The 24,971-nt window shown below is 36.0% G+C and overlaps 1 protein-coding gene across 3 annotated transcripts in view; it reads right to left on the bottom strand.

The window, feature by feature from the left end:
* The window catches only part of LOC150088972 (WD repeat and SOCS box-containing protein 1-like), a 213,801-nt gene that overhangs the window by 75,319 nt on the left and 113,511 nt on the right, over positions 1-24,971 (bottom strand). For all 3 annotated transcript variants that reach the window (XR_016546804.1, XM_090370976.1, XM_090370977.1), the window contains one exon: positions 20,948-21,058. Coding sequence is in view for 2 of the 3 variants with exons in the window: in XM_090370976.1 (XP_090227102.1) it covers positions 20,948-21,058 (111 nt within the window). In the remaining variant the exon portion in view is untranslated. The remainder of the gene's footprint in view (positions 1-20,947; positions 21,059-24,971) is intronic.

Genomic DNA, 24,971 nt, shown 5'->3' with positions numbered 1-24,971 from the left:
GCCCCATTTAGTTTCATATATACGTCTCATCTCTTCACCCATTTTTAAAATACTTCAGGAAAGTCGTGTTCAAAAGATGATTTAAGAAACCCTGAGTGACTTTATTTGCTCAGTGTCTGATGGAATGGCAACCTTTAAGTTTACCCTTGAACTTTGGAAATTGAAAAAAAAAAGTAACAAGAGGCAAGATTTATTATACAGGAAAGGTGAGAAATTGTTTTTATGCTTAATTCATGTAGTATTTCCTCAAAAATTGAAACTGTGTGCAGTCCTGCATTGCGATGCAGCAACTATCTGGGCATTTTCAAATTGGGTATTTCTGGCACACTTTCTGGTTCAATTTCTTCAGAACCTCACTGCAGAGAGTACAAAGTTCTTCCAAGTAAGAGTAAATAATACCTTTCATATTAAAAACAATGATGATCATACATACTTGCTAGCAGATTTAATAAAGTGTACCATCTTTGGGGGGAATGTGATCTGCTTCCTAGTGAACTTTGCTGTTTTGATTTGGGATTACGTGGATCCAGTACTCAACTCCACTGATTATTTTGCTTAAAAATAATTTCTCTGATGTTGGTAGGTATATCTGAGGCCAACACAAATACCACAACTCTAACTTGCCTTTATTCAGGAGTAACAAACACTTCATGCCTAAATATTCTTTCAAAATGCTTTGTGTGGTGATCTCACTACTAATACCAAAGGCTGCTTAAAGTTTTCTGACTGTAATTTGTCTGTCTTCAAGGACAAAAGCAGAAACTGTACTAACAGTCAACAGCTGTCCAATTTATATACAGGGTCATATTCTGTGCCGGTTCTTCCATCTTTGAACTGTTTATGTCATATAAATATAACATATCTGATTTCTGTTAGAATTTTACACTGTTTTAGTCAAAAAGCAGGGTACTATTTTAACACAGGCATTGAAATAGCCTGAGAAAATAATGCTACTCTGCATTATGCTTTATTTTTATTTTTTTTATGATTTTCTGGGGAAACAAAAACATTTATGATTCTCTGAGGTCATAGTAATGACCACATTTATCCATAAACTGACTTAAAGTAACTAACATCATTTTTAATCAAATAATATCAATGAAGTTATAAAGATAATGTTATTTGATTAAAAACAATATTAGTTACTTTAGGTTGACTTTGTGGATAAATGTATTCATTTCTAAAGAGCATAAGTTCAGGCCCTGTCACAGGAGGGGCAAAAGTTTCCCTGATCTGTCGCAAAAGAAAAGCATAATACAGAGACTGTATTATGCTTTTCTTTTGAAAAGCATAATAAAGCTTTTCAATGCTTTTCTTTTGAAAAGCATTAAAAAGCATAATAATTAGACCTTGTTCAACTTTGATACTGATTTTCAGAAATTACTTAAATTCAATCTTTTTTTAACACCCTATATATATATTTTTGAGTATAGTTTGACAATAAGAATCAAGGAAGTGCCAACAGAGTAGTGTTTCTCAACTTTTAGTAGACTGAGAAACACCAAAAAATATCACGAAGTAATTTTGGTGGAGCACCAGAACAAGTGTGTGTGTGTGTGTGTGTGTGTGTGTGTGTGTGTGTGTGTGTGTGTGTGTGTGTGTGTGTGTGTGTGTGTGTGTGTGTGTTTACTATATATAAATATTACATTAGCAAAAATAATCCAGAAAATGAACAAAATAAGATCTTGTTCATATTTACGCAATAATACTTGTAAATAAATTATTAGCAGGGAAAACAAAGTGATGGGCACCAGTTGAGAAACACTGCAATAGAGCATGCTATAATCTTCTGAGTTGACCACAGAAGATTCATACTCCTTATTTGGCCCAATGAGAGCAGCCCATAGCAAATCTAGAAAAGTCACCATCTTGCAGTTTACCTGGTAGATTGTGCTTAAATAGGCATACATGTCTATGTACACTGTAATCTTAATTATCAATAAATTAAATATTACAATGATTCCATTGTGTATACGTTTTTTTTCTTTTAAAGGTAATCCAATTATGAAAGGTTACTGCAGTACTCTATACTGTTATGAATTGAGAAGATTGAAGACACCTGGTGATGTTGGACTTGAATTTTTGTAGATTATAATTTTCAAAAAATTCAACTGTTCCAAAGAAAATAAGCAAAAGAGGTAAATGAAGAAATGTTCACCATCGGCAGCCATTTTCAATCCACTGCAGGTTGAAGACCTCTCCAGCAACTTTCCAGTTCCTTCTGTTTTGTGCAATGGCCATCCATTTGCTGCCCACAAACTCTTGAATTTCATCTGTCCATCTCCGTTGTTATCTTCCTGGTTTTCTTTTAGCTCCTCTTGGATACCATTCTGTTACTTTCTTAATCCATCTGTCGGCATGTCTTCAAGCTATGCGTTCTGCCCAAGTCCATTTCAATTCTTTAGTTTTGATAAGAATGTCCTTTACTTGAGTTTGCTGCCTAATCCAGGTGTTTCTCTTCTTATCCAACAGTCTGATTCCTAATATAATTCATTCATTCTTCTGTGTAGTTTTCAGCTTCATTTCCATTCTTTTGGCAAGTGCCCAAGTTTCACTTCCCTAAGTCATGGTGGGGAGTATACATTGGTTCATTATTTTATGTTTCCGACAAATTGGGATATTGTTCCTTAGTATGTGATTATATTTCCTGAATGCTATCCATCCAAAATTTATTCTTCTCTTGACTTCCAGCCATTTATCATTATTACAACTGACTTGTCCAAGATAAGTATATGATTCCATCTTTTCAATTTCTGCTCCTTCAATGATTATATCCCTTCCTGTGGCATACTTGTTCATCATTACTTTTGTTTTGACCATATTCATCTTTAATCTGAAATCCTTATTAACTCTACATAACTGATTAAGATTTTCCTCTAATTCTTTGGCATCATGGCTTATGATCACAATGTCATCTGAAGAAATTTTAATTTAGTTTAAAAAGACGGAGAAGAAACATTAGTTTAATGAGTTTAAAGCTGAACTATGAATAGAAGTTGACTAGATGACACAAGTATTCAGGATGGTTTGGAAGAAAGTGGTGGGATTACAGATGCTAATTCAGAAAAAGTTAGCATTAGTAGAGGCATATGATGCAAGAAAGCAAGCTTATGCAGTATCAGCCAAAAAAAAAAAAAAAACACTCCCATTTCACCCCTCTGTTCGTTCGAAATACCTGTCCAGCTGAGCCATAAATTTATTTAGGCTATCAACTTCCACAACAAGGGATGGAAGTCTGTTCCACCAACCAACTACCCGCTGGCTAAAGGCAAATTTCCGCACATCTATCTGTCTTTCCTCAATTTGAATTTATGCCCCCTCAGGTGATTATTCTGAGGAAGAGGAAGAATCCCATAGGCATTAAGCATACTCAAACCATTCAAGGCTTTATACACCTCTATCAGATCACCTCGCCGGTGCCTAGTCTCTAGACATTGTAATTTGCAAAACTTAAGCCTTTCTTTGTAAGAGCAACCCTTTGTTCCATTCACTAATCTTGTTGCCCTTCTCTGTACTCATTCCAGCAGCTTTACATCCTTCTTGAAATGAGGCCTCCAGACTTGTATACAGTACTCAAGGTGTGGCCTGACCATTGCCTTATACAAGGGAATAATCACCTCCTTATCCCTGCTAGAAAAATTCCTGTGTATCATTGACAAGACACTATGAGCTACTCTTGCAGCCTGTCCGCACTGCTCAGACGGGCTGCAAGAGTAGCTCATGATGTCTTGTCAATGATATACAGGAATTTTTCTAGCAGGGATAACGAGGTGATTATTCCCATGGAAATATCTGTAGAAAAGAGATGCAATATCGTACCTCAATATCAGGGATTCTGGGTCTTGACCTGATGTCTAGTATTACATGATATAATAGGGATCATTATATAAAACAGGCGAGGGATATGCTACTCTGGAGACAAAACATGGGGTTTGCCACTGAAAGCTTCCATTAACAGTACCACACTGGATGTTAAGTCATCTACCACCCAGCACAGCCTAGCATCACAGAGGATTTCTCTGGGTAGTGTGGATACCACAATTTGACCTTTGGTTATGTTGGCTCACCCCTAAGTGATCATATCCAACTTCCTAGGCCCTCATAGTATTTTCAGATCTAGCATATTTCCTGCACAGATAATCCATCAGCCTGAATAGTTGCACTCAATTATTTAAATTGCTGTACAGTTTTCACCTGTACTCCATCTAAACCTAGAACATCCTCATTTTGATTTATGTACTCTGTCTTATTAAAATTTACCATCAGTTCCTATGTTTTATATTCTTCTAGTAACTTTCTGCCCATGTAATTTGCATCTTCATCATATTGAGCTACCACAACTTGGTTGTCTGCAAACAGTAGATTGTAAAGGTACTTATTTTTACCTAGGGGAATACACTTCTGAATTGAACTGCACTTCTATGACTATGGTCTTAGAAAACAACTTCCAAGTATAGCTTAAACAAAGTAGATGACAAAGAATGTCCTTGAAGTAATCCTTTGGCAGTTTTAATTTTTTTTTGATAGGTTGAACTAATTTTAGCACAGCATGTGTAGATTCTTGTAGATTCTTCTAATTATATCAATTAATGATTGGATTATTGACATTTTTTTCATAGCCTTCCACAGAAGATTTCTTGGCACATTATCATAAGCTTTCTCTAAGTCTATGAACAGCATATCTATGTTTTGGTCTGTAGCCTGACATTTTTCCAGAATTTGCTTAACAGTGAATAAATGGGCTATATGTGAGTGTCCAGTAAAAAAGCCACACTGTTCCTCAGAAATTACAATCTCTTGTTCTGGTTTTGATTTTATCACTTGTACAAATAGTTTAGCAATAGAGCTCATTATGCAAATTCCTTCATAATTTGAGCATCTTCTTCTATCACTTTTTTTGAAAATTGATGTTATGTATCTGATTTTCATCTCATCTGGTATTTCTTTGCCATTGCATAATTTGTTGAACAGTTAAGTTAGCAGATTTATAACTTTTCAACTTCAATACTTAAGCAGCTCAGTGTTAATTCCACTTGGACCCGATACTTTTCCATTTTTTTGCCATTTTTATTTCCAGGTCCACTTCCTTAATTCGAATGTTCTGTTCAATCCTGTTTTTATGGCAACTGTCTCTGTTTCAGTTTCTCTAAATTCTTCTCTAAAGATTCAGCCAAAATAAATTTAATGGCTGTTGGCATTCCAACAAGAGTTACCTGTGTTTAACCTTTTCGATTGCTTGATGAATCAATATGTACAGGGTGAAGTAGTGCTGATAAATTAAGCTTCATGCTCTCCTCAATCACAATTCCACAGAACATATCTTAGAATGTTCTAGAAAGGTATAGTTGTGACCTTTTAACCTCCACCTTCCATAAACTTGGGATTTCTCTTATTTGGGAAGAGCAATTACTGCTGTCATCATAACTGGTGCCCAGGTACTAAGCATAAGAGGACAATGGGGAACATCTGCAAAAATCTATCAATTTACAAGCACCAGAGGTTCCTCGGAAGCATTCCTAAATTCAAAGTTCATAAACTGGAAACGATTTTCCTCTGCATAATAATGGAACGGTGTACAACAAAAAAAATGTTTGCATCTTTTTTACAGTATTGTTGATGCATTGTTTACTTAGTGCACATATTGCCTTTTATTTTATATATACAGGGTGCATCATAACATATGGGACCCACTTCATGGATGGATTTAGGACCTAAAAACAATAAAAAAAGTTCACAAAAACACAAGTCTGATTTCACATTGTTTCCAAGTTACTATGTTTGTGTTCCAGCAATTCTTTCCACAAACCGACTTGGCATTGCTGGCTCTATTCAACTGTTCACAAACAATGCTCGATATCTCATAGGGGGCCTTGATGTAGTTATATGAACAAGATCCTGTAGTGTTCTTTGAGTGATTTCAGTTAGTTCTCTTGACAAGGGCACTACATCTGGAGCTTATTATTAACATTTTGGCTGTATATTTTTGTATATCGCACTAGCACGTCCATACATGCACCTCATGTAGGACGTGCTAGTGCGATGCAGTTGAGGCAAGACATCGGTAAGCAGAAAACTTCCCTAATCATTGTGGCAAATAAGACTTTTCAGAGAATACATGAACATATTGCAGAAACTTGAGGAAACTCCACTCGACTGTTTACAAACAATGCTCGATATCTCATAGAGGGCCTTGCTGTATGTGAAGAAGATCCCATAGTGTCCTTTGAGTGATTTCAATTAGTTCTCCCGAAGAGCACTACATTTGGAGCTTGTCATTAATTTTTATACTGTACATTTGCTCCAATAATGAAGGCTTATTCAAATCAAGAGATGGCAGATATGCATCTCATGTATGGACTTGCTAGATGGAATGCAGCCAAATCAAGATATCTGTATGCAGAAAACTTCCCTAATCGCCATGTGCCAAATAAGAAGACTTTTCAGAGAATACATGAACATCTTACAAAAACTAGTTCATTTAGAAAACAAGTTTCAGATGGTCATAGATACATCAGCACTAGAACTGTTGATTTGGAAGAATGGATCCTCAATCACATTGAAGAAAATGATGGTGACAGCACCATCATTTTCTTCAATCAAAACAGAGAACGTGGGACACCATGTGGAGACTTTTACAGAACCAACAACTTTAACCATATCACCTTCAGAGAGTACAAGGACTTATTGAAGTTGACTTCCTGCCATGAGAATTTTTTGTACCCAGTTTCTGCTTATGTGTACTTGTGAGCATTTCCTATCTGCTATATTGTTTACTAATGAAGCTGGATTTACTAGGGATGGTGTGGTCAATTTTCACAACACTCATCAACAGGCAGAAGAAAATCCCAATGCCATTGTTCAATCAAAACACCAGCATGGGCAGGAATAACTGGTGGCAATTTAATTGGGCCTATTGTTCTGCCTGGAAAATTAACAGGAGTATCCTACTGCAATTTTTTGAGAACATTTAAATGAGTTGTTGGAAGAAGTCACCCAATGTCATTCATCGCATGTAGTTAATGCATAACGGTGCTCTGCATCATTCGGCCATGTCACTAGAAACTTTTTGAATGAGCAATTCCCTAATAAATAGATAGGTAGTGCAGGACCCATTGCTTGGCCTGCACACTCCCTGGACCTGAATCCACTCAATTTTTACTTGTAGGGCCATTTGAAAGTCATTATTTATTCCATATCAATTGATAACATTGAAATGCTCAGCCAACATGTGGAACAAGACTGTCAGCAAACCTGACAGACACCTGGAACTTTTGAGTAGATGAGGAGTTCTGTGATGAGGCATTTGCAGGCTTGAATTCAGATGCACAGTGGTCATTTTGAGCATTTCCTGTAAACATAAGCAGATAGTTGTAAAAACACAAAACTCAGAAATAAGGCAAAATCAGACCTATATTTACATGAACTTTTTTTTAAGATCCTAACATCCCACATGTTATGACACACACACACACACATACACACACACACACACACACACACACACACACACACACACACACACACACACACACACACACATGTGTGTGTGTGTATATCACAAAATATGTGCCATTGACAGTAAAGCCAAAGTGCAGAACAGTATTATGTTATGCAACAATAAGAAAAGGCAATACACTGTCAGTAAGCTTTTTTTCTGAAATCCAGTAATGGTCTGGCCCAAGTTGACCAGTTTGGTAGTTTGTATTGTTTTTTTGTTTATTTATATTAATGTACATATAGGACATAGCCTCATTATGCATGTGGCAGTGAGCAAACTAGGTTTGCTACTTAGTGCACCAACTGCATATTGTCAAGGTACTTCACTATGTATTAGTATTGCACTGCTCTAAATAAAAAGCACTACTTTAATGAAGAAGTATATTGCTTATTTATTTAAAATGCATACCACTAAATGCTTCAGCCCTAAATTTAATTGAATTTGTTGATTTTAAATTTCTTCTCTGAAATTTCTTCTTTTTATAATAAGGATGTGCCATAATAAGGATGACTTTATGACAGATATCATGAAAAGAATTTTCACAGACTAACAAGCAAATAGAGAGAGAGAGACAATGCTGTGGTAGCAACAATTCTTTTAAAAAAAGTACTTTGCTGTATTTATTGTATATGTATGTATTATATATGCTAATACTTTAGGACAGAAAGCCTCAAATTATGTAAAATTTTACATAGCCCGAGGCTTCTACCCTAAAATATTGTTAGTCTAAGAAGTGCACCTTTTGGCATCTCTCATATTGTGTAAATTAGTTACAAATGGGTTGTATGGCACAGAATGAGACTTATCTAAACCCTTTTCTACCTACTCGCTAATGAGAAGCCAAATCGCTTCTTGTTAGCGAGCAGCAACTTGGCTTTGAAACAGTGCTTTTTTTTTTTTTTTTTGTAGTTGTTGGCGCATCGGCTTCTGTGGCCATAATGCACCTCCCAAGGTTTTTTGCAGTACTTTGATCCAAGCCCAAGGTGAGATTCGAACCAGTGACCTTTGGGTTGCCAGGCAGGCACTTTACCCACCTGGCTAGCCGGGTCGGCTGAAACAGTGCTGTCTGCATGGTAGTACTCAACTGAAAATAAGTAACAGTAGTCTTCTCTAATGGGGAAGTGTTATTTATTTGAAGTATAAGAAGAGCACCTCATGAAGGATTTCACAATATTATATGTTACAATAATGATGCCAATGTACAAGACTGGGTTGTCTAAAAAATTCAACTACGTAGTAATAAAATTTGTGTGTATCACTTCATAAAATTGCACATTATGAAATGACATAATGTGCAATATTTTATGAAGTTTACACATTTATGTGAAAGAACATGAGGCCTCTCCTAAACATTTATTAAAACATAACAGGTATTTGAGATATTCAGTTTTCTTTTGGTTTATTGCTTCATTTTTGAACACCAGTGTGCATGTCTTTTTTATAAGGAAAAACTTAAAATGGCACAGAATGAGACTTATCTATTCAGTACCAAACAAGGAAAAGAGACTAAGCTCGCAAGAACCATGGCATCTGCCATTTGGAATCAGGAAAGAGGGTATGAGCAACTGTGTTGCTGTACTACCACATTTTTTTGAAAAAGATTTCTGAAATATATCATATGACACCAATAAAGAAATTACTGCTATCACATTATGACTAGTGATCCATCACAATTAACTATAGGGATATAACCAACTCACTCATCCCTACATTCTGTCTCATATCTTAGTCATATGCTTTTGGCATGCGAATTTTTTTGCATGCCACTTTGCACGTTAGTATGTTAATTATGTCCATTTACAAACAATTAATGGAAGTGTGTGTAAATTACTATACCTGACTCTGAAAATTGCAGAATTCAGAACATTAAACTGACAGGAATAACTGAGATTTATATACACACATACACTCAGGGTCATTGGAAAAGTAATGACTCCACTTTTTTTAATGAATGATGGTTAATGCAACTATTATATAGTCGTCGGGAAAGGAAGCATTTTAATTTCCTATAAAGGGTGGCATAATTTTTTGCTTCTATCACCATGGGATTAGTTGAAGGTAGCAACCAAAAATATCAAGTAGTCAAGAGTCATGTTACAAGCAGAGAATTTTAGACTACAGAAGGAGAAAACCCAATAGTCTAGGTTTTTGCTGTCTGTGTGACTTTTGGAATAATGCAGAACAGACTTGTTTGCTCATAGGATGTACTATCCCTCATAGGAGGTACTATCAAGACAATATTTCAAATGACAATGATATGATAGAGTAACAGCAGTACTTCACCACCACTAGCACAAATGTGCAGTGATAGACTGTGCAGAGAAATAAGCACGCAAGTATTTTCAAACAATTTAGCTAACTAACTATTAATGAACTATTTTTCAACAAGAGAGAGAAAAAAATTGGTTCATTATTTTTGGAGCGAATCTCATGTGCATGTGTCCAAAGATAAAACAGAAATAAATTAATAAATAAAGTATGTACATGCACATATCAGAGAAATTATACTGCAGTTAAATCTCCTGTATAATCTGACTCAACTTTTTAAGTGATGCCAGAGATCAAAACTTCAAATATGAGTTTCAGGATTCAAAAATTGTGTATCAAGACTTTAGTGACAAGTAAAAAACAAAATGATCAATTTAAATATCAACTGATTATAAAAATAGTGTTATATTGTTACTACAGATCTTGGGAATAGATTAAAAAAATGCACAGTTGAAGGAACTTGTGGAAAAGGGATTTAAGGAAGTAAGGCAGCAAATGATATGCAAAACAATCTCTAAATGAAAATAAATTTATAAAAATACATTTCTTTCAAGGTGGTATGGTTCACAGTGTAGCACCACTATGTAATGCAATGCAAATACTTAAGTAGCTACTTAGGAGAAATAGCTATTTCTGTTACTGGGTGCTGGAAAGGGAAAGGGAGTGAAAAGAGAACAGAGAAATTCTACAATAATAATTTTATATTCAAAGTTTGAAAACCAATTTCAAAGTACCTATTTACCTAACCTATTTCAATTTAGTATAGTATTTCATCTGGATATCTACAATTTTTTTACAAGAAAATTATATATAAAAATTGTAGATATATGAAACACTAAACAAGATGAATTTAACCAAGACTAGAAAATGAACAATTTTCCTAATAGCTGGTGGGAAGTCAGTTGATAAGGGTAATATTTTAAATTTCAAATTCAGAGGGATAAATTCCAAATTTTGTTATATGGACAATGAAAACATGCCTGTGAATAACACTAAGTTTTACAAAATATTTAACCAAAGGACACAACGTGCTTGGCATTTATTCTATGAGAGATTAAAGAAGGGGGAAATTTAAATGTCTAATCTAATACTAATTATCTTATTTTTTGTGAATGGTTATAAACCAGTTCCCATTCTTACTAAAACATCAAGGAAAAATATAACCTCTCATTGTTCACAAATATACACTTTATGGTCCACACTGTCAGATATATATACAATGCTGTTAAATGTAGTTAAAATGTCTGCATTCTCATTTTTTAAAAGATTTCTATAGTAAATGGCAATAATAAGAAAACAGAACATATACTACTAGTGTGGAATGCTATTCACAGATATGTTTAATTCTATTAATTATGAATGTATTTCAAGTTATTTACTGTGTTTTTTTTTAATTATAACTGCAAAAATATTTTACAAAAAAAAAAAAAAGTAGCCAGTGCTTTACTGACTTGGATGTTTTACAGAAAAAAAAAGGATGAAGCCAAATAGGAATTTTCAGGAATTTAATGTAACCTTAGGAGCCTTTTATAGCAAAAAAAAAAAAAAAATAAAAAATAATAATAATAAATAAATAATAATAATAAAATAATAATAAAATAAATAACATAGGCACAAAAACTTGATTTTTCTGACTGGGCATCAAAATATCCAGAAGACATCCATAAATTAGACAAAAAATTAATTATTAAAGAAATATTACTCACTATAATGTAATAGCTATCATCATAATGCAAACAGCTAATAAAAGTATCAAAATAACATTACTCTTTTGCATCTTTCAGCTCACATCTGTGGTTTACTTACACAGGAGATATATTTCTACTGAGCAAATTCTAAAACTTTTCTCTTCATCACCTCATCACTATACTTGCTTCTTAAGCAACTGCATTGCTAGGATATTATATAACTTAAGATGTTCTAAATCCAAGCAACATAATAATGAGGTATCTATAATGGCCTTACGAAATTTATAATTTTAATGAAATTAAATTTAATTAAATGCAACACACCAATTTCCATGATCAAATGTTACTATAAACTTTATCAAGTCAATTTTTATTTTTATACAGTGATTAAAAAAAAAAGTATGGGAGCCAAAAATGGAAGAATTTTTAAGAAGTCTCTTCAACTGCTGTAGTAATTAGCAGTCTCAAGTGAAGGAAGTAGGTTTCTCCCCATGAGTTCTCAAACTGCTTAGCCTGCCCAACATACAAACTGATATGTGAATGTACAATAAGAGACATGATAATGATCGTATCATAAAGCAGAACACTATGACTAATGTAGTAAAATATTATACAATATTATTAAATATTGTATTATAATAATAATACTTTATATGAATCTTAAAGATTATTATCATAAAATTGTTCCAGTATAGGTGACAGGGATACACAAGATGTGCACAGCTAATATCAGTCACTACACAGAAGATATTTATCCTAACACTGTTTCAAGTAACTCAGTGAATCTTGGAAAAAAAAAAAAAAAATTTTAAGCACATCAAAAGTGAATGCAAGACCACTGCATCTAAAAACCTTGGATTCTTTCGCTCTCAGCGTTACTTTTCTTACAAACAGCTGTTCACTCTGTACAAATTGCAAATCTGCCCTACCATGGAATATTGTTCCCACATCTGGGGTGGTGCTCCCAAAACCTCTCTCAGGCTTCTCAGATTCCATTCAGAAGAGGGCAGTTAGGTTAATTAATGACTCATCTAACAGTGTCTCTCCACTCTCTGCCTCATAGACATACTGTTTCTGCTGCATGCCTTTTCTACAGATACTTCCATGGTCACCGTTCTTCTGAATTGGCTTCTATAATTCCCACTCTCTTTCACTTTCAAAACAGTCCAAACACGTGCCGCCACCAACCATCATCCATTTACTGTCCAATTTCAAACTCACAGAACCAACTTTTCATCTTCCTCGTTTATTCATTCAACTGCCATTTTCTGGAACAGCCTTCCTTCATATGTATTTTCTGAGAATTACAGTCTACAGAAGTTCAAGTCTAATGTCAACAAATATCTTCTTTCGTCTTCTCAACCTCCGACCCAAGCACGGTGCTAAGTACTATAGATTCTAATACCTCTCGTGTTCGGGGTTTTCATAAAAAAAAAAAAAAAAGAGAGAGAACTCAGGACGACAGAATATTCTATAGGATATTGATATTAGAATATTTATCTTTCAAAATAGCAATTAGACTTGAGGGGAGGGGCAACATATATTGAGTGCCAATAAAAATTTGAGATTTATTTCAAGATAGATTTCAAGCTATTATAACAACTGCTGAATATCCAATAGACAAAGGGCATAGTTTGAGTTTCTGCTACTGAGTGTACTATAACATGATGGAATTCATCACAGTTATGGCCTATACACAAAATTATGCAAGTATATCTAATGTGTACTGCATAAACTGAATGACTGCTAAGACAGTTGATATATATTATTCTACCAAAAGTATTTGGATACTCCTCTCAGCACATTAAGCATTTGCAAATCAGACATCAGGAAATCAGGTATACACAAAACATAAGCAAACAGCAAAACAGGAAATCAACATCAGCAAGACAATTTTTTCTGGTATTCCTCGTACACTTTCTGTACAGGCAATACCAGAAAAAACATAAAATGAGCTGAAACAAGGTGCTTGTTTCAAAGAGACTATCATCAAATTCCATATCAGCAATTTATCACTGCACAAGAGAGACAACTATAACTGATATGGTAAAAAGATTAAAGAACAAGTATGACATAAGTGTGCATAAACAGTCAGACAGGCAAAAAAAAAAAAAACTAATGGACAGGAAATGCTGATCCCTGAAGAAAATGATGAAAGAAAACTTCATAACATCCCACTGGAAAATGCCATATTGGAGCCTGGATGAGATGCTCTCCCCCCCCACAAGTCCCAACATCACACCAACAAATTCCAGACATTGCCTCCAGTGGTGCCTAGCCCATTATTTAAAACAATAATTCTTAAATTCCTAAACAATAGTCAAAAGTCAAGTAATCCACTCAGAGAAAATTTTCACAGATCTATCTACAGACTTCAGCAAATTTTTTTAATGCTTGCCATGTATTTAGTGAATTCTATACTTGTTTAAAAATCTGTTTCTTGACCTGGTATTTTTCTCCTGTTTTTGTAATTATTTCATTATTTTGTAATTATCTCATAAAAACTCTTTTTTTTTTTTAAAGGGACTGATCCAATAGTGTACTATACAGCTTCATCAAATGATACAGAATAGTATTGTTCCAAACCAACCAATTTCACATTATATAAAGGGATGACAGTGTGCATGTGTGTGGTCAAAGCTATTTCTAGGCGTATGACTACCTGCATGTAAAAAAAAAAAAAAAAAAAAGACAAATGCAGCCTTAAAATACAGTTAAAGGTAGAACATCTGCACTGAGGAATGGTTTACCAGTGAAAGATTCCAGTTATTAGGTGTATTTTATACTCAAAAACATTCCAGTCTCTACACTACACTACACTACACTACACTACACTACACTACACTACACTACACTACACTACACTACACTACACTACACTACACTACACTACACTACACTACACTACACTACACTACACTACACTACACTACACTACACTACACTACACTACACTACACTACACTACACTACACTACACTACACTACACTACACTACACTACACTACACTACACTACACTACACTACACTACACTACACTACACTACACTACACTACACTACACTACACTACACTACACTACACTACACTACACTACACTACACTACACTACACTACACTACACTACTTAAAAACCAAAAGAAATACCCAAAGAATTTCAGGTAGTTAACAAAAGGGGAGAAAATTTGTTCAAAGATTGGCATTTTCAGTTTGTTGTTTGGTTTTTAGGAGCATTAGCAACTAAGGCCATATTGCTCCGGGGATATGTGGTGGTCATTCCCTGACCTTTCTGCATCCTCCGTATTTGGTGGTCATGGGCTCGAACCCTGGTCTAATCAAGAAGCGTGTGCTAGGCATTTTCAGTAGCTAGTTTCTAAAGAAATCAATCACTGATTTGAAGGGAGGCAGCTGGCAAATATATACAGCGGACTCTCGATTTTATGGGATAAATGGTAAAAAAAAAAAACAAATCCCGGATAATCGATTTCCCAGTTAATCCAAAAATACAGAAGTCCCCGACAAACGTAAGAGATAATAATAATAATTATTATTAGCCATATGGTGCAAGGAAGCGAAGCCTGAGGCTTATGCTGCACCAGCCAAAAAAAACAAAAAAAAAACACATTTTTGAATTACCCTGAGAGAGAGAGAGAAGTAGAAGAAAATCACCAAGAAAGAGAAGAATAATGATTATACGTTCCAGGACTTCTTACTTCGCTGCAGGGCAGATACACAGAAATTTGCTTTCAGCCAAAGAGTAAGTGATTACTGGAAGAGGCCAACACCTAGGTGTTGTTAAAGTTAGTAATTTGAATAAATTTAAATTAAAAAAAAAAAAGATTTAGACAAATTACTAGGAAAGGGATAGGCAAACAGTGTGTGTGTGTGGCTAATGCTGTATAAGCCTGCTTTCTTGTATCATTTTGCTACTACTATACTAAACTTTCATAACTTTTGTTTTTGCGTGACTAATTTTCACAACGGTTCATCTAATTTATTCAGAGATTCTTGAAGATCTTCGAGTCTGCTGACGAGGCTACTAGAGACGGTCGTGTTCCAAGCCGCTAAGTGGATTTTTCTTATTTATTGATTTGAAATTATTGTTTTTCTAAAAAACTTTTGATTTAAATTTAGTAGTATAACATTATTTTGAGATTTTCTGATTAACTTGGTGTAATTATTCTTTACTCGGCCTTGTAATTGCATAAAAGTATCGGTAAAGGTTTCCACGTGTTTCAACTCCGGTACCGTTCGTAATTTTCCCGCCATTGTGATACGATAGTTGTATGCCGTACTAGATAGCGTTAGTTGAACTTCGTTAGCAGTTAAATTGTACGTTTAAATAAATACATATAACGACTTAGATTACAAACGTAATATAATTAATTATATTTAACATAATTAATAACATAACATAATTAATTAATAAATTAATAGAATCATGACTCAGACCAGAGCAGCAAAGCAAAAGGCTCAAGCTAATGGAAGCGCTGTGGCTCAGAGCAGAACTGAGGGGGGCAGTTGTCCTCTGACTCACAGCCTTATAAAATGCACTGTTTGCTTGATGTTTGCAGAGCAATCGGGTACGGAACATGATACTGCCAAGGGGGATGTCTTTGTGTGTGCGCGATGCAAGGAGTGTATCGATATCAGGCAACAACTCGGCGTTCTTGTGGGCCTATATGAGAGCTTGAAGGACAGGGTGGATGCCCTCGAAGAAACTAAATTGAGGGGCCCATCAAGCTCTCAGCTGCCCACATCAACGCCAGAGCTTGCACTTGGGCATCGCGTGACACAGAGACAACCCCCAAGGCAGAATGCGCTGGTCCCGAAGGAACTAGTAGTTGTTGGTGACTCTATTGTCAGGGAAACGGGGAACATGCTTTGTAAAAAAGATAGGTGGAACAGGACCAGGGTATGTCTGCCAGGGGCAAAGGTTGATGACGTTGTAGAGCACTTTTAAGCATCTTTTAAGGGCACAAAAGGTGATATAGTTGTACACGTTGGCACTAACGATATTAAGAGTAGGAGACCGGCAGAATTACTTAACAAGTACAGGTCACTGTTGAACAAAAGCCGAGAATTAGGGTTGAATTTGAAAGTGTCTGCAATTCTGCCCAGACACGATAGGAGGGAGTATATGATGAGATCCTTGTCGATCAATTCGGTCCTGGAAAGATTGTGCAAGGCTCAAGGGGTAGAATTTTTTTCAGCCTGGACTGTATTTGTTAACAGGAGAGATTGCTTCTACAGGGATGGGATACACTTAAATAGAAAGGGTGCAAGAATATTTGCTGATGCTATCGAGGCAGTGTTAGCTAGCTTGGGGGGAGACAAAGACCAATAGATTGACAGTAGCCACTGGCAGAGGTGAAAGAGATTCTTGCACTGCTTCTATTAGAATGAGCAGAAGCCTGAAAAACAAGATGCATGGTATTTCAGAGACTGCTGGGAGCCATTGCGGTACAAGTAAACACATGGGTTGTGTTAGGGTAGCTAAGAATAGAAACAGGTGCAGGTATACTTGTGTGTACACCAATGCTAGGAGTTTAGTAAATAAATTTGATGAATTTGAGGTATTGCTCAAAACATCAAAGGCAGATATTGTTGGGATATCAGAGACGTGGTGTCACACAGATATAAGGGATGCAGAAATGCAATTTGGGGAGTACAATGTCTACAGAAAGGATAGACAGGATAGGAAGGGGGGAGGGGTTATGCTATTAGTTAAGAAACACATAAAAACCAAGGAAGTGAAGCCAGTCGACATCGCTGGACAGTGCAGTGTTGAGTCAGTTTGGTGTGACATAAGCATTGGGAGATCAAAATTGAGAGTAGGAGTGTGCTATAGGCCTAATGACTCTGATGAGTATAATAAGGAACTGTACAGGGAAATAGAGTGGGCCAGTAAATCAGAGAGTCTTATAATGGGAGATTTTAATTTCCCAGATATTGACTGGAATTTGGGGGCTGGTTACTCACACACTAGCAGGGCTTTTGTGGATTTATTGGATGATTGTTTTCTACATCAGCATGTTCGGGAGGCAACTAGAGGGAGTAATACTCTTGATTTGATTATCAGCAGTGATTCTTCATGCATTAAGAATCTGCAGATAAATGAACCACTAGGTGGCAGTGATCACAGTGTGCTGAAGTGGGATTTACTGAAAGAGGTAACTACCATTAGGGGTAAAGGGAAGGGTTATTGCTTCCGTAAAGGCGACTACGATGGACTGAGACAGTATTTAAATTCTATACAGTGGGACCAACTGATGATGTTACCAACAGCAAATTCAAAATGGGAAGCATTCAAAGAACTTATCTTGGAAGCTACTAGGCTTTACATACCAACTAAGAAATATTGTTCAAGGTTTAGGCCAAAATGGATGTCAGATGAACTAATGAGGCATATGGCAGAGAAGAAAAAGGCATGGGATACTTACAAATTAACACATGACACAGAAGCCTATGATAGATACAAGTTGATATGCAACCAAGTTACAAAGGAGGTTAGGCAGGCGAAGGCAGATTACGAGAAATCCTTGGCAAGGGATGCAAAGAAAAACAGCAAAGAGTTCTTTACTTATGTAAACTCTAGAAGGAAGGGGATGAATCAGATTGGTCCACTTGATATTGATGGGTCAACTGTTGATGATCCTGCTCAGGTAGCGAACAAACTAAATGAATATTTTGCATCGACATTCACACATGAGGAGTTATTCAGCAAGGGGAATGCCAGAGGTGTATTCAACTCTAGCAGTAAGCTACAGAATCTTGAAATAACTGGGAGTAAAGTGGAGGAGAAACTGTTGAAGATAAACACAAGAAAGGCACCCGGGGTGGATGGGATCTATCCAGTTATATTAAAGGAGGCAGCAAAGGAAGTAAGCAAACCTTTAGCCATAATTATGAGAGCTTCCTTGGACTCAGGGGAGGTACCCATAGACTGGAAATGTGCAAATGTGACCCCAATTCACAAAGGAGGATCAAAGGCTGACACAAGTAATTATAGACCTGTGAGCTTAACTTCTGTTCCAGGAAAATTAATGGAGGCACTGGTTAAAGAAGCACTGCAGGATCATTTAGACAAGACTTCAGTTATAGCTCAGACACAGCATGGTTTTGTTAAGGGGAAGTCTTGCCTGACCAACTTGATTGGATACTATGATGCAGTCACAAAAGAACTGGATGCAGGGAATAACTTTGATATTATATACTTGGATCTTAGAAAGGCTTTTGATACTGTTGCACATGGAAGACTGCTACACAAATTGGAGCAGTGTGACATTGGAGGCAAATTGCTGCTATGGATAAAGGGGTGGTTGAGGGGGAGAAGACAGAGTGGTAATCAATGGACACTGCTCATCGTGGACTAATGTTATTAGTGGAGTCCCTCAGGGCTCAGTGTTGGGTCCATTATTGTTTTCTGTATTTATAAATGATATTGATGATGGTATATCAAGCTTAATGTCCAAGTTTGCAGATGATACAAAGGTTGGCAGGGTTGTCAAGGACACTACTGACACTATGCTGCTGCAACAGGATCTGGAAAGGTTGAGCAGATGGGCTGAGAGGTGGCAAATGAAGTTTAACATTGACAAATGTAAAGTACTACACATGGGAAAAAGCAACCCCAGAGCAACGTATCAACTCTGTGGTACTACACTGACAGTGGTAGAGAATGAAAGGGACTTGGGGGTGATTGTGCAGGCAGATATGAAGTTCTCTGAGCAGTGCAGACGGGTGCAAGAGTAGCTCATGGAGTATTGTCAATGATATACAGGAATTTTTCCAGCAGGGATAAGGAGGTGATTATTCCATTGTATAAGGCAATGGTCAGGCCACACCTAGAGTACTGTATACAGGTCTGGAGACCTCATTTCAAGAAGGATGTAGAGCTGCTGGAACGAGTACAGAGAAGGGCAACAAGATTAGTGAATGGAACAAAGGGGTGCTCTTACGAAGAAAGGCTTAAGTTTTGCAAATTACAGTGTCTGGAGACTAGGCACCAGCGAGGTGATCTGATAGAGGTGTATAAAGCCTTGAATGGTTTAAGCATGCTCAATGCTGATGGGATTCTTCCTCTAGCTCAGAAAAATCACCTGAGAGGGCATAAATTCAAATCGAGGAAAGACAGATGTAGGATAGACGTGCGGAAATTTGCCTTTAGCCAGCGGGTGGTTGGTTGGTGGAACAGACTGCCATCCCTTGTGGTGGAGGTTGATAGCCTAAATAAGTTTAAGGCTCAGCTGGACAGGTATTTTGAACGAACAGAGGGGTGAAGTGGAAGTGGGTTTTTTTTTTTTTTTTTTTTTTTGCTGATGCTGCATAAGCTTGCTTTCTTGCATCAAATGCCTCTACTAATGCTAATGCTAAGTTATTTAACAGCACAATATTCTTTTATTTCCTCCTTGATGCATTTTTTTTTTTTTTAATTTAGAAAAACATTTCTAAGCACTTTGTCATATGCATTTTCAAGATCAATAAATCTAAAATATAACTTTCCATTATGCTCCCCGACTTTTCCATAATTTGTCTTAGTGTAAATGCTCGCTCCATCAATGCCTTCTTTGGCACAAAACATGACTAAGAGATCAACTTCCCTGTAATTTTCACATTGAATTTTATTTCCTTTTTATTCACTGGTGCAATTAATGTCTTGATCCAATCTTCCAGTCCTTCAGGAAAATAACCTCAGGATGGTGCAATGTAACCATCACGACATTATTTCCCTCTAGTTTTCCACCTCTGAGGTATAATTTCACTTGATACTTTTACTTATTGGTCACTGTGTTAAACTTTTAACTTTGGTGAGCTTATCTCCAGTTTCGATGAGCTTTTCACATTCTCATTTTATTTTATTCCTTTGTTAAAGACTCACTTACCTATTTCATGTGTTATTATTATATTAATATGATAATGCTGCTTAGTGCAATCACATATTGTGCAGGTGCTTTTCCATGATTTGGCATGGTACATTTCTTCATTGGAGAAGTGCTTTTTATTTAGAGTAGTATAACTCTAATGCAACTCATGGTGAAGTGTCTCCACATAAAATTTACGCAGTAAGTAGCAAAGCCAGTTTGTTCAAAGTATCTACATAAAGAGGCTATGCCCAACGTGTTCAATGACTTTTTCAAATTTTATTTTACGATTTATTATTATATTTAATCTCACTTTTAAATGTAAAAAAGCAGTTGTGTGAAGAATAATCCCCACACCACAACATTATTTTTTAATCTAATTTATAGATGTCTTCCATTTTTTTATAACACAAACATTGTAAATAAGCTTGCATTTTATCCCTACTTAAACAGTTAAATTTCCTTATTATTAAAAAAAAATTAACTAACACATAAACAAAAGAAGCACATATTTTAAGAGCTGCAGGCTGCACAGATGATAATCAGTATTATAAATTCCTACCTTTGTTGCCAATACTGCCTGGTTGCACATCATTGTAAAAACAATATTCAGAATTGCTTCACTTACCCTACTGCTAGTACCCGCCCTGAAGGAGCATAAGTACAACAAAGAGCATCTTCAACTGCACCAACGGCTTCAGGATTTTCATCTGATACTATATCCCAAAACCGCAGATACCTGAATGGGGGAGTAGTCATTTTATTTAATAATCGCTAATATTTACATTTTTATTTCATAACACAGTCTGACTAACTAATGATCCTATTAAAGTCATTCAGATTTATCATAATTGAGGACTTCAAAAAATTTAAATGCTGATTATTAAAATTCTGGAGCTCATAAATTAACTTATGATCATATACAGGTAGAAGCATGATTAATTATTAATAATGAAGCTCACCTCTTTATGGTTATTATTTTCATCATCATCATCAGCCATTTTCAATCCACTGCAGGATGAAGCAACTCCAGCAACTTTCCAGTTCCTTCTGTTTTGCGCACTGGCCATCCATTTACTACTCAAAAACTCATGAATTTCATCTATCCATCTCCGCCTTTGTCTTCCAGGTTTTCTTCTAGCTCCTCTTGGGTACCATTCTGTTATTTTCTTAGTCCATCTGTCATCATGTCTTCGAGCTATGTGTCCTGCCCAAGACCATTTTAGTTCCTTAGTTTTGATAAGAATGTCCTTTACTTGAGTTTGCTGCCTAATCCATGTGTTTCTCTTTTTATCTAACAGTCTGATTCCCAATATAATTCGTTCCATTCTTCGCTGTGTAGTTCTTAGCTTCTCTTCCATTCTTTTGGTGAGTGCCCAAGTTTCACTTCCATAAGTCATGGTGGGGAGTATACATTGATTCATTATTTTACGTTTCAGACAAACTGGGATATTGCTCTTCAGTATGTGACTATATTTCCTGAATGCTATCCATCCAAAATTTATTCTTCTCTTGACTTCCAGCCATTTATCATTATTACAGCTAATAACTTGTCCCAGATAAGTATATGACTTATCTGGGACAATTCAATTACTGCTCCTTCAATCATTATTTCCCTTTCCGTGGCATACTTGTTCATCATTACTTTTGTTTTAGCCATATTCATCTTTAGTCCAAAATCCTTACTAACCGTGCATAACTGATTAAGATTTTCCTCTAATTCTTTGGGATCGTGGCTTATGACCACAATGTCATCTGCAAATCGTAAATGGTTTAGGTACTCTCCGTTCACACTGACTCCTTTCTGCGACCAGTCTAATCTTCTGAAAGCTTCCTCAAGGGCAGCAGTAAACAGCTTCGGAGATATTGTGTCTCCTTGTCGAACTCCTTTCTCGATTTTAAATTTGCTACTGTCTTTGTCTAGTCTAATAAAGGATGTAGCACTCTCATATATTTTCTTCAAAATCATAATATATGGAGTATCTATGCCTTGTCTTTCCAGTGCCCGAAACATTGCCTTATGCTGTATGGAGTCAAATGCCTTTTCATAATCCACAAATGCCAGGCATAATGGTGTTTTATATTCATTTGCTTTCTCCATTAGCTGTGATATTACGTGAAGGTGATCCATAGTTGAGAATCCTGTCCTAAAGCCAGCTTGCTCTTTCGGTTGATTCTCATCAAGTATTCTTTCTAATCTGTTAGTAATGACCCTTGTGAACAACTTGTAGATATGGGATAACAAGCTAATTGGTCTATAATTTCCAATTTCTGATTTATCTCCTTTCTTATGCAGCAAAACTATGATTGCATTATTCCACTGCTTAGGCATCACACCTTTTCTAATACACTTTGTGAAGAGCCTTGCCAGTTTTTGTGTTATGTCTCTTCCTCCCAATTTTAACCACTCTACAGTAACTTCATCTTCCCCCGGGGCTTTCCGATTCTTCATTTTCTTCAATGCATGTTCTACCTCATCAGGAAGAATATCGGGTATGTCGTATGTGTTGCTACTTTGCAATCCATCTTCCCCACTGCTGGTATCATTCCCTCGCTCCTTGTATAATTCTCTATAGTAGTCTTCTGCTATTTGAATTATGCCTTCTCTGCTGTTTATAAGTACACCATCGCTATTCTTCAGTTTCAGTATCATTTGTCTTTCTGTATTACTGCTCATGGCTGCTGATTTAAATCCTTTGTTTTCCCTTAATGCTTGTTCTACTTTTCTTGTGTTAAATCTTCTTATGTCCTCTCCGAGTCTCTTTCTAATGGCTTTGCATAACTCAGTATACTGAATTTTCTCCCTGTCAGTGTTTTTCTTGCTCTTCATTTGTCATCTTTGGTACATCATGACAAGTGTTTCTTGACTAATTTTTTCTTCTGTTTGAGCAGTCTGCAGAAGCTCAAACTTGTTCTTAAGTTCCAGTACATACTGCTTTTTCTCCTCCTCTGTTATTTCAAAGACCTTTGTATTATTTACTCGAGTCAGTTTTTTCCTTTCCTACATCTATATCAAGTGTACATCTTACCATTCTGTGATCACTTCCAACATTTACCTTATTCAGGACGGTAACATCATTCACAATATATCTTCTGTTAGTGAGGATGAAGTCGATTTCATTAGTTGTTAATCCATTTGGACTCTTCCATGTCCACTTTCTGTTTACCCTTTTCTTGAAAAAAGTGTTCATTACTGACATTCCTTGAGATTCTGCAAATTCCACAAGTCCTTCACCTCTTTTATTTCTTTCACCAATTCCAAAATTTCCTATAGTTCCTCTTTCTGCGCTGTTTTGCCTTTTTCCAACCTTAGCATTGAAGTCCCCCATAATAATAGTGTAGTGGGTTTTCTGCTCATCTAGAAGACTCTCAATTTCAGTGTACATTTCTTCAACCTCTTCATCATCATGGCTCGATGTTGGTGCATAAATCATTATAATCTTTAGCCTGTACCTCTTAGAAATCTTGAGTATTAGTCTTGACACCCTTGGTGATATACTTTTGAATTCCAAAATGTTGTTTTTAAAATCTTTATGGACCAGAAACCCAACTCCACCTTCACTCCTTTCACTGTTTCCATTGGTGTACAGCAGATTTCCACTTGATAAACTTATAAGTGATTCATTTCTTCTTCTTGTTTCAGCCAAACCGATGATATTCCAATTCACATTTTCTAATTCCTTTTCCAGCTCTAATATCCTGTCTTCACCGATGAGTGATCGTACGTTATAACAGGCCAAGTTCAATTTCCGTGCATGGCAGCCTGGTCGTACCCAGAGATTCTTAGCACCCTCTGCCTCCACTCTGATCCTCTCGCTGCCGTAAGAGGGAGAGTGAAAGCTGCTGGGGACTGAAGGCCATTTGTATTGTTGTGCTCTCATTGCTGGAGGGTTTGGTCTTTTCCTCTTCACGCTGACCAGGCGTCTTCAAGACGCCTGGTCAGCGTGAAGAGGAAAAGATGGTTATTATTTTACTGTGTTTTAATAAGTAAAATTTAATTATTCTAATAATTAAGATGTTAAAATAAATATTACTTTAACTTCTACTCTTAGTAAATATTCTGATATTCATTAACCAATTAAATAAATATAACTTGATATTAAGTTGAATTTATGTAGAGTGGAACAGGCTCAGCAAAAATACTTATAATAGATTCTCCTTGAACATCAACAAGTAACAGTAATATGTAAATAATGGACTGCTGAAACTTTGTAATGAGATAGTCTTCCATCAGGTGTCCTGATGTCACATCAATTAATTTTTGATTTTGGGAGGCATCATAAGTTATTTTGTTTACTATGGAATAGTAGTCTACACAGTCTTAAACCTAAAGAACACCATCGATTAGAATTAGCACCAAGGTCACAATGTGTCAGTATTTAGGTTAATGTTCGTAAATTTAAGCATTCTAATGTCAGCTGGCTATGCTGATGAATGAAACCTGAACTTCCAGGATAGGATACCTTTCAGCTATATATATACACAGTGCCTTCTTTGGGGCAGTATGGCGTACTGGCACCTTTATTTTAATAGTGATGTGTGACATTTGGATGAAGTACATTTCAAAATTTGTAATATTCAGTAAATTGTTTTCACCTGTTTACCTACTATTCAAATGAACTTAAAATTATTTAACACTAAATTTGCATTTT

Source organism: Mastigoproctus giganteus, chromosome 3, assembly GCF_048544385.1.
Source record: "Mastigoproctus giganteus isolate SK-2022 chromosome 3, ASM4854438v1, whole genome shotgun sequence".
Classification (NCBI taxonomy): domain Eukaryota; kingdom Metazoa; phylum Arthropoda; class Arachnida; order Uropygi; family Thelyphonidae; genus Mastigoproctus; species Mastigoproctus giganteus.
The sequence above is the reverse complement of the archived record's forward strand: the minus strand, read 5'-3'. Positions and strand labels throughout refer to the sequence as shown.